Source organism: Caloenas nicobarica, chromosome 5 (genome assembly GCF_036013445.1).
Source record: "Caloenas nicobarica isolate bCalNic1 chromosome 5, bCalNic1.hap1, whole genome shotgun sequence".
Classification (NCBI taxonomy): domain Eukaryota; kingdom Metazoa; phylum Chordata; class Aves; order Columbiformes; family Columbidae; genus Caloenas; species Caloenas nicobarica.
Window position 1 is genome coordinate 40,611,810 of NC_088249.1, and position 10,572 is coordinate 40,622,381.

At 44.0% G+C, this 10,572-nt stretch overlaps 2 protein-coding genes across 4 annotated transcripts in view; one reads left to right on the forward strand and one right to left on the reverse strand.

Moving 5' to 3' along the window:
- RTF1 (RTF1 homolog, Paf1/RNA polymerase II complex component) overlaps positions 1 to 938 on the reverse strand; it is a 31,866-nt gene extending 30,928 nt beyond the window's left edge. Inside the window, 2 exon segments of the mRNA XM_065635502.1 lie at positions 718 to 846; positions 849 to 938. Coding sequence (XP_065491574.1) covers positions 718 to 846; positions 849 to 938 — 219 coding nt within the window.
- A 24-nt stretch (positions 939 to 962) lies between these two features.
- NDUFAF1 (NADH:ubiquinone oxidoreductase complex assembly factor 1) lies at positions 963 to 10,191 on the forward strand. Of its 3 annotated transcripts, none has more exons than XM_065635503.1 (6): positions 963 to 1,347; positions 1,668 to 1,747; positions 3,286 to 3,908; positions 5,784 to 5,969; positions 7,207 to 7,281; positions 9,749 to 10,191. In XM_065635503.1, the coding sequence occupies exons 3-6, from the start codon at positions 3,399 to 3,401 to the stop codon at positions 9,887 to 9,889; spliced, it is 912 nt and encodes a 303-aa protein (XP_065491575.1). In that variant the 5' UTR covers positions 963 to 1,347; positions 1,668 to 1,747; positions 3,286 to 3,398; the 3' UTR covers positions 9,890 to 10,191. The 3 variants fall into 3 exon arrangements, with proteins under 3 accessions (XP_065491575.1, XP_065491576.1, XP_065491577.1); XM_065635504.1 differs by having other exon boundaries at positions 1,671 to 1,747; XM_065635505.1 differs by lacking the exons at positions 963 to 1,347; positions 1,668 to 1,747 and adding an exon at positions 1,754 to 1,880.
- Positions 10,192 to 10,572: the final 381 nt, after the last annotated feature.

The window sequence follows — 10,572 nt, forward strand, 5'->3', positions numbered from 1 at the left end:
ATGAGTCTTTGAAAGCAGCCTCCTCCACAGTGGGAGACGCCCCCTTTGCAGCCCTGACAGGGTTAAACTGGTGCCAGACATTGCACTTCCAGTACCAGGAGATGCTCTGATAAATAAATAGTTCCCCTTGTTGCATCTACAGGCTCCTAGCTCCGTGCAGTTGACCATCAACAGAGCTCCTCCAGCTCAGTCGCCAGGATCGAGGAGGGCTCATTACGCACGCATTAACCACCCCTCCTGGAGCCGCCTGCCCCGAAGGGCTCCCCGGGCCGGCGGGGGGCAGGGACCTCACACGCTGCTCTCCCCGCGTGAGAAACCAGCACAGAAAAGTTGTCCAGCCCTTTGGGCTTCTTCCCCCACTGCCCCAAGGGTGACGACCCCCGGCAGCCGGGCCCCGCTCCTCCCTCCTCAGGGCCAAACCGCCCCGGAGCATCGCCCCGGAGCATCGCCCCTCCGAGCGCCGCCCTCCTGCAACCACCGGGCCCGCTGCAAAGAGCCCCCGAAACCCGCCAACGCGGGCCGCCTGCCACGGGCAGGCCGGGGACCCGCCGGAGGGGAGCGGGCTCTCTGCACAGAGGCCGCGGGAGTCCCCATCGGGCTGAGGGGAGCGACGGCGGCCCCCGGGCGGGAGTGGGGGAACGAGGGGAGTGGCGGCGCCGAGCCCTGCGCGGGCAGGGGATCCCAGGCCCCGCGCCCGGGCCGGGCCTCCCCGCGCACCTGATCTAGGTTCTCTTCACTACCGCTATCCTCGGTATCGGAGTCGATAAGGACGCGGCCTTTCCGCTTCTTCACCATGGCGGAGCCGGCTTTTTTTTTTTTTTTTTTTAACCCCCCTCCCTCCCCACCCCGGCGCCGACGGCGGCGGCGGCGCGGCGCTCACAGCGGCCCGGCCTGCCCCGCGCCGCCCGCCCGACCGGTACACAAAGGGCACCGCGCATGCGCAGCGCGCCGGGGCGGGAAGGAGGGCGGGGCCAGCGCCCGTGAGGGGAGAGGGGCGAGGAGGAAGAGACGGCGGCGGCTGCGGAGGTCGCTGTCTCCTCCTTGTCCCTCTCCGCTGCCGTCCCCTTACGGGCGCCGGCCCCCATCAGCGTTTGCTCGAGCTATCCCGTTACGTGTCCCTCACAAACAGGCATCTCCCCCCCTCAACCTCTAAACGCAAAGATATTTGCGAATAAGCCGCTCGGCGTAGCGTAGCTGCTTCTCCACGCCCGCAGAGCGGAGGGAAGATTTCGCGTCCGCCGTCTGTGAGAGTGGGAGCTCCGTGGCTGCCGCCGGCGGAACCTGAGCGCCGCGGTGCGTGTTCCCCCGCCGGGCCGGAAGCGGTGGGACGCCGGTACCGGCGGGAAGGTGAGGCGGCGGTGGCGCCGCAGGGCGCGGGCGGGGAGCGTCGAGGCGGCCGCTTTTGCGGAGAGGCCGCTGCCGCCTTTCGCCGCGTCGCGGCCTCGCCTCTGCCCTCCGGGCTCGGGGAAGGCGGGCGGGATGCGGGCGCTGCGGGGCGGTGAGGTGCGGGCGGGGCCGCGGCTGGCAGCCCAGGTTCGGTACCTGCTGCGCGGTGAATCGGCGCCAGCGTTAAATCGGCGTGCTGGTAAAACGGTGCGTAGGGACAAAAACCGGGCAAAAGTAACGTTTATTAGAATTTCCCGTTTTCTCTTTCTTGGTACTCGGAGGAGACAAGGACGGGTCTGTGCCGAGCGGGATTCAGGCTGACTGCGGGCCGCAGCTTCTCCGCGCCTGTCCCTTTCTGCGGGTACGTGTTGGTTTGGGGCGGGCTGGCCGGGTCACGCTGAGCCTCTCCCTGCTGTCCTGGTGCGCGCTGCATCTCCGCCCCAGGGGGCTTTTTTGGGGACTTGCCTCCTTGCTGAGCGTGTGACACAGAAAACGTGAGTTCCTCCAATGCGGTTTTAGTCTGCGGTGCGTAACTTCAATTGGAATATGAGAATAATAGGAGTGAGTTTTACCATGAGTAGCGGGAGGTATGTGGCGTGTAGGAAGAGAGGGGGGCTCACCACGAGTCTCTCTGCAGTGTTGGCTAATACAAGTTATTACCTGTTTATTGTATTTGGGTGACAGACCACAGCTACAGCTGTTTAAAGATGCAGACTAGTTTGCTGATAAGGTGTTATGCTGTGTAAAGCAAGCATCTGCACGTTGGCTCATGTTGCAGGAGAAAGAGGGAATGAAGGTGTTTAAACCATGGAAAAGGGAAGGACTATCCTACTGGTGCTCCATGGGAGTTTGTAACTGAGAGTTATGTGGGCCTTCCAAGATCAAAAGATTTTGTGGGTGAAAGAGGCAGGAGGATGACTGGTTTTACACTTAAAAATTCTTAGAGGGGTCAAGTAGGCTGAATGGTCCAGTATGGCACTTAAGTAATTTTGTTTTGATTTGCTCCATTCTTAAAAGCTCAGAAATGATGAACTGATTTGACATAATTTTACAATTTATTCTGTGAAAAACAAACAAACAAAAACAACAACCCAAACCAACATACCAGGCAACTAGTCTGTTTAATCTTATGTGTCAGAGATAATAGCCTTTGTAGGAAGCATTGAACATTAAGGCTCTCCCTTACAAATGAGAGAATAACGGAGTGGCATAGCTCTTCCTACTTGCGGTGATGCAGAGAGAAGCAAAGAAAAGATTTTTAGATTTTTTTCCAAAACTTAAAAAAAACTATTGAATTTCAGTCTTTCTTGTTAAATCCTTTGGTCTTTTCAAACCTCTAATCCTAAAGCATGTGCTGAGGGGGCAAGGGGCTGGTGACTTATGGAAGAAAAGTGTAGTATGGCTACTGTAGGACTTCGTATCTGAAAAGTCTTGTCATCTGTGTTATCAGATGAGATTGTCATTCTGGTCCATATGGCAGCAGGGTCTACCTGTTGTCAATTAGTGATTTTCTTGCAGGTGATAAGACTTTATAGTTGTATAGATGGCATCTTTTAGAAACATGCTTCTTGAGGTTGTTTTGCTGGTGTTACTCATAATACTTAAATTTACAGTGAAGGGGATGAACGGGAATTGCTTTTTTCTATTTTCAGTTTTATTCGAAGTATTTTACTTATTTTTTGCTTATATACATGGGTATTTCACATCCCAGTGGAGGGGAACGCATAGGGTAGAAACCATTAAGTAAACTACAAGTCTGAGGAAGTGTCATACTTGATGTTATTTTTTATTCCTCTTTCCAACAGCTTAGATTTCTAGTTAATATCTGTTTTAAAAATTAAACAGTTTTACAGGCATCCTATATGTAATTTTTTTTTAATCTTTTCCCTTTCATTAAAGGTGGAGATAAACTACCGTAACTAAAGTAAGATACCTCTGGATACTGGTTTTGTTAAATTAATTTCAAGCCTGTTAGTTGCCTTACTGGACGTGAATTCTTCAAGTTTACCGTCATGGCTTTGACTACTACATTGCTGAGCAGTGCTTACGTGCATGGTAGATGCTGCAGGCACAAAGTTTTGCACCCCCTACTTGGACCTCTCCTCAGCAATTCCGTGTCAAAATCGTATAGCAGCTACAGGAGGCCAGGGTCACAGCCTGAGAAAAAAGTGTCTTGGCAAGATATTGATTTCAGTTTTAAGAAGGGCTTTGATGTCTTAAAGACTCAGCTAAGCATGCTGAAGAAGGAGACCAAGGATTACTTAGTAGGGCCTGGAGGCCATCGATTGGATCATTACATGTTGGAACAGACAAAGGTGTTGTGGGAGTTTCGGAGCCATGAAGATTTGAATAAATGGGTTATTTCCTCTGATGTGGAGATTGGAGGCAAAAGTGAAGTTTACCTCCAACTGGGTAGGAATAACCAGGCTGCTCTGCTCTATGGAACCCTCAATACAGAAGTGCCTCGTGATGGGGAGACACAATACAGTGGATATTGTAGTATGAGAGCGAAACCGCCCATGGTAAGTACAGCTTCATGTTTGCATAACTTCTGTTATTTAATCAGAGAGTGTTTTTGTGTAATCCCAGTGACAAGTAGTGGACTGCTATTTACTGCGGCTGAAACGGATCGCTTCCAGGAGTATGAGATATTCCTTCACAGATGTAATTGCTGCTGTATCCTTTGACCTGGAAGGAACTTAAACTTCTTCTTGGATTTTTGTTTTCCTTTCTTAGAGAAGGAATAATATATATTTGATCATTTACTTATGCACAATAGGGCATCCACTCATTAAGACAGCCCTGTTTGCAGCCTCCTTGCAAATGAAGGAGCCTTTATATCAAAAATTGGTATGATTAAAATAGATGTCTCTCTAAATTTGAAGTCAATTGGATGTGTCATAAGGACAAATTTTCTGGGCTTTTACTTGGCCTGTTCATCAAACTTGGTTTAGGTGAATGTGCTCATCTTTTTTTCTCACAGGAACAGAAAATAATGCTTTGAAATGTACTTTTTAAAGGTCTGACTCCTATTGTACATCAGAAAAAGCAAAACACAAATCTTTGATAAGCTCAGAATTGAGCAAAACAGAACCAGAAAGGGATGTTCTTATTATCGATACTGCTTGTTTCATCCCTTATTTTTAAGCACCTTTAAAAGCAAAGGAACATTTTGATTCAGTGTATAAAATGCTTAACTTTTTAGTCCATTTTATTGTCTGTGACTTGGCACAAGTACACAGCCAAAATCTTTCCTGGACCAGAAACTTGAAGAGCAGAGAACATGAGCAAGCAAAATCGATGGGCAAATGAGAGGCAGATAAATACTGATTAAAGTGGTGACACTGGGTCAGGGCAATGGAACAATATGTTGGATTTCACCTGAGTTAAATTCTCAGGACTGCTGTTGACTCGTGCAGATGTGACTCAAACTTTCACCTCCTAATTCTGAAGTAGAGGAGTGCAGCATTCCAGCTTTATAATGCAGTTTGAAATCAGAGGGTAAAAACATAAATACAAAGGCTCCTTTTTATTTAAGAAAAAAGGCTCAAAACTGCCAAAACCGTAAAATCAAGTAGCCACAGCCATTGTATTAATGTATTGATGATATACTCATCCTATTACCTGTAAGATAAATTGGTAAGACAGTTGATACGTAACCGTAGTAGTGCAGTAAGATAACAGGGAAACTTCTGACTTCTTGGTGCTAATTCTGACCTGGTTTAAGCAATTCTGGCAAAGAATAGCCCTGACCCCCACCCCCTCATCACTCCAAGTGACCTCAGTGTAACTCTGTGCAGACTCTTGGATCTTCCTATATGTGAATCACAACACTTGGACTTCTAAGATAGTTAGAAAAAAATGTGTTTGAGAATTAGACACGCTTTCAATCCCTATCATTATGCACAGTTAATCACAAAAAGCGTTGGGAAACGTTAGATGCTTCCAGTGCTTATGTCAGCCTTCAATAAGGGAAATTAATTAACAAATTATCCCACTTCTTCAGTTTCTTGTAATCATCTCTGAATAAGGCAGTACTGACCACAGAATGTTAAACTTAATGAACTACATAACTACTGATCCATCACTCTAGGGTTTGTGTACTTGCCTGGTAGGGAAGGAGATCTGGTTTCTGGTAGTTACAAGATTGTGGTTTATAATTAGAGCGTGAGTCCTCAGAATGGCACTACTGCAGTTTGTGGGCTCGAATACAGTGCTGAAGGAAATTCAGCAAGATCAGCAGCTAGTATGATAAAAGAGTAACCCAGTTTTCACTATATTAGAGTAGATATTGTCATAGTAATGAGTGCGCTGATCAAAGCAATAGTGCTTTGTTCTTCATGATGGAAATTTCCCTCTATCAGTGAGGAGTAATTATATTTATTAATGATTTGTAGGGATCTTTTTTTAGGAAGAAGTACTATGACTGGTCAAACTTCAACAGTCTGTATTTGCGTGTCCGTGGAGATGGCAGACCTTGGATGGTAAACATTTATACAGACCCTTACTTCTCTCATCAAAAGGATGACCTCTACAACTACTTCATGTTCACCCGAGGAGGCCCGTACTGGGAGGAAATAAAGGTGAACTAACGAGTCAAGTAAGGTGGCTGGCTAGGGGTGCTGGCCACAGCTCTGTGGAAGGAAATTCTTTCAACAGTCACAGTTTGGTGCTATTGTTGTCCATTCAACAAAGTTTCTCTTACCCATACTTATACAACAGACCTGCATTTAGCTTGAGAGTTCCCAAAATTGTAAATCACTGGATTGTGGGAGGGCCCACTGTGTCAGTTGTGTTAAAGATTTGATCCACCATACGTTCACTTGAACATCTGCTGTTAGCTCTTACTGGAGTAATCAAATGGATACAGCGATTGAAGCTTAGCAGGTGTTTCCAGGAATATTCTGTGATAACCATTTTATCTGTAATATAACTTGACGTAGGTTGGTGTAGGATTTGTACCCTGCAACAGGATTTGCTTAACCTGCTGACTTGCTAGAGTTGGTTAGAGACTTGAAGATGTGGTTTGTCATTTATGGCCTTTGAATCTGTGACACAAAATATTTGTAAGAAGTGGGAGTTTCAGCTCTTGTCTGATGAAACTTGGGGAACTTTTGTAATTTTGCTGACGACAACATTAAGGAGGTTTGCATGTCCTTATAAATTGCTGTTCAGTGCTTCATAATACTGTTGTCCAGTCATATGAGAGCAGCCCGCTGTTCCACGGCTGAGGAGTCAGGAGGATGAAAAGCAGCGAGTCATTGCTGGCTTGCGTGCTTTCTCCTCACCCATACCCGCCAACCCTCCTGTGTCCTACCTCTTATCACAGCCCCTCCTCTTTCTTGTTCCCACTGCATTCAAAGCCACTTTTACATTATTCTGAACTGCTTTGCTAGAGTATCGATGTCTCAGTATGAAGTTTGCATTGTGAAACACACAGCTTGTGTATAGATGAGCTGTCAATATACATGCATGCCAGACTTTAGACTTTTCATTAACTTCTATTTTATGCTGACACGTTACTGGAAGGTGATATTGTAGGTGTGAACAACCGCTTTCTGTGCTGCAGCTTCTTATTGTATCCTAACAGGGTAACAATCCTGCACAACAGCTACAAACAGCCTCCACAGAACAGCACGGGGCTGGAGCTGGCTGCCAGTGGTCAATGAAAGGGTTAATGTGGCCCATTTCTCTCTGCCAGTTCTATGTACCCAGCTAGTGCTGGTACCAGATTTAATGTGCTAAGAGCAGGTTTTCTTAAGTTTTTTATTCTATGTACTGGTGACACTAAAGCCTGGTTTGTTTGTTTTTTCCTGTCAGATTCCATTCTCCAAATTCTTTCTCTCCAGTCGGGGAAGAATCCAGGATGACCAGCATCCTATCTGGCTAGACAAGGCAAGTTTTCTATAGGCTTTATCTGAAATATCCTTTAAGTTTATATTTTGATTATATAGATAATCTATAAATCCTTTAATGTTTATGAATTTGAAATTAAAGGGCCTCTTCGTGTTATAAGGTGTGTTTGCCTTTGCATTTAAATTATCCTACTTTGTGATAGCAGTGCTAGTTTACTTCAAAGTAGCTCCAAAAATATTTTTAAGAGATTTAGAAAACCAAGATACAAGCCACAATTTATGTGGCCTTTCAAATAAGGAAAATTTTCTTTTGAGGTATGATCAAAGTGCCTAAAATCTAAAGTGCCAGCTGGCACAGTACTGCCAAAAATAATGAAAGTATCGTAAACTTCCTTCCTAACAGAAGACTGTAAGGGATATAATATTTTGAGATTTTATTTGAGGATATACTGTATCGGTGACCTCAATGGTGAGCAGTAAACTGGTGTATTTATAGGCTTTTTTTTTTTCAGACTTTCTAAGTATTAAGTAAATGTGTTGAGCATTTGTAATTTTGTTTCTACAGATAAGTAGACTAGTTCACTGATTTAGTGAAGGAGACACGTTGGAAAAAGTTGGTTTTATGTCTTTTTTCTTTCTTTTAAATTTCAGCGACCTTCCTGTATGTAATTGAGGGCCACTTAATACTCAGTGACTACTAAAAGGAAAACAATGTTAGAAATACATATGCGGAGAAAATAAAGGGCCCATTACTTGAATCAGTGGTAGTCACCTGGAATGCTACATTCAGTTCCTGCTTGCCTCAATGAAAAAAAAAATAGGGCAATTCGGTGATTGGCAGCATGAAAACAATCTGTTTTAAAACATAAGTTGAGGCTGTAAAAAGGAAGTATGAAAGATACTAAGGAGGAAGAAAAAACAAGCTTCATGAAATTAAGTTGTTATAAAAAGCCTATGTTTAAATACACACTGAAGAATTCATCAGGATTTGGAATATACAGTCATTAAAAATGGTAAATGAAAAGAAAGTTGTATATGGGTGTTTAAAAAATATTTATGAGGAGTTGAAGGGACAAAATGACACGATGTAAGCATCCTCCACTTGACTTTCTTTCCTTGTTATCTTATGCTTAGTATTTCATAGTAAAAACAATGCACTTGTATATAATACAAAGCGTAATTTTGCAAATGTATTTTAAAGAAACCTAAAAATAGGGGAAGCAGTGTGAAGGCAATTAAACAAATCTTGATAAAATGTCTTGGTCCCTCATGGTACTATTATGTGTTTTCCCAGGAGCCAGGAAAGGTGTTAAACCAGAATAAAAAGGCAGGAAATAGCCAGTGTATCTAGGGCTTGCAAAGGAATAGATTCTTCAGAGTAGAGAGTTTAGGTGACTCCTGTAGTCAGTATGAAACAGAAAGTTAGAGCTTTAAAGGCTCTCCAGGCTCCACAAGCTAAGGGGGCTGATTGTAGAGCTCGCTTTGGGGCAAGAAACAGCATTTAAAACATTGGAATGATCTGAGAGGAACATTAGTGCATTTAATTTCTTTAGCTTTGTTCTGTTATTCATTTAGCATACACTTATGACATATATTTAGCCTCAGCCTACAATTATTTATCTGACACATCCTGGGCATTACTTTCCTGCAAGTGCAGCAGTCCTTAAAATTGTGGGTACAGCTCAGACCTGCACTTGTAGCAAGGCTTGGAGGCAGCTGGAGCTTAATAGGTGGTGTGGCACTGGTGGCTCTAGCACTGGTGACACAGCTGGTTCAAGAGCTGCTGGAGTCTCTGAAAGGTGATTGGTAAGAGCTGGGAGAGTTTTCAGGCAAGCTGCAGGCTGATAGGAAATATGCCTGAGCCACCTGGGTTTGTATGGGCTTTATCAGCCAGAATCAAAATTATATTAAAAAAAAAGGAATAGTGGAGAACATTATGGGAAAGGAATGAGGAACATTCTTATATTTAAGAATGTTATTAGAGTTGGGAAACAGTAGCCAAGAATTTGCCTTAATATAAAACTCAGTTACAAAGTTTCATGCATTTTTAAAATGTCTGGTTTGGTGCACTTTTGCCCTAGACCAGATGTATGACAATCCAGAATGAAAGTTCCCTTCTGTCCTCAATTACATTCTGTTTGTGTTTGCTGCTCACATAAGAATTGTAACAGACTTTATGAAAATGTGTTTGTATGCACAATCATAATGAAACTGGCATTACACAGACCCTGAAGGATAAAAATTACAGTGTTGCCTCAGGCTCAGGCCATTTCTAATAAAGAGCTCAACACTGTGGTAGAAAGACAAATGGGAAGCAGTTTTCCTTTGGGGTCTGTATCAAGAAATGTGGTAGTGAAGTGTTCAAGCCTTCAGAAATAGCACTGCACTTTGAACAAATACCACTGTTTACAGTGGATGGCCATAAATTGTTTGTAAAATATGGAAGTAGTAGATAGAATTGTGTTTTACTGTAACATACTGTTCTAATGTAGGTATCTTTTAATTAGGTTAGTACCCTTGGCTTCACCATTGGAGATAAAGTAGATGGTCCATTCCAGCTGGAGATTGATTTTATTGGCCTACTAAATGATAGAGCTCATACAGAAGAATTTGCCTATGAAATGTATGAAAAGAATCCTCAAATCTAAGTTAGACTGGTTCTTCAGATGCTTATTTCATTTTAATAAAATACTACTTTACCATGTGGCTTGTAAGAACTTGAAGATTCTGTGTAAACATTGAGGTAAGTGCATGAAGTGTTAACTGTAGTGATCTGACTAGAGTGACACCATTGGCATTCTCAAGCTGCCAAATACAGAGTCCTGAGGAGACTGTGCATACATGGACTAGGACAGAGCCTGAGACTTGCAATGCACTCTTATATAGCAGGAACCATTGATTAAATTTTGGCTTCTGTCCTGACCTTTACAGAAATAAAGGTATTTCATGAGCCTGTTGTAGTTCTTTTTTGTACAACAATTTCATTTTCTACAGCATATGGTTTGTAGACTAGCTGTAAAATACATCTACTAATTTTAAACTGGAAAAAGTATGATGAGAATTAATACCCCAAGGAATGGTGCTGAGGTGTGACTCAGCCACTGGAATTTACTCAGAGCAGCCTGAGAAGTGGAAAAGGCCAAAGTATTTCAACCTTTAGCTCTGGCTCCTCTGAATAACTAAAAAAAGAAAAAGCTGCCACTGCCAAAAGCAAAAGACCAGCTATGCAGTAGGCTCTGCTTTTCCTTAGAGCTGCTCATGATAGCCCTACAGCTTTACAGAGCCAAGGTTGTTGAAAAGCAATGCTCTAAGAGGGGATGAGGGGACACCC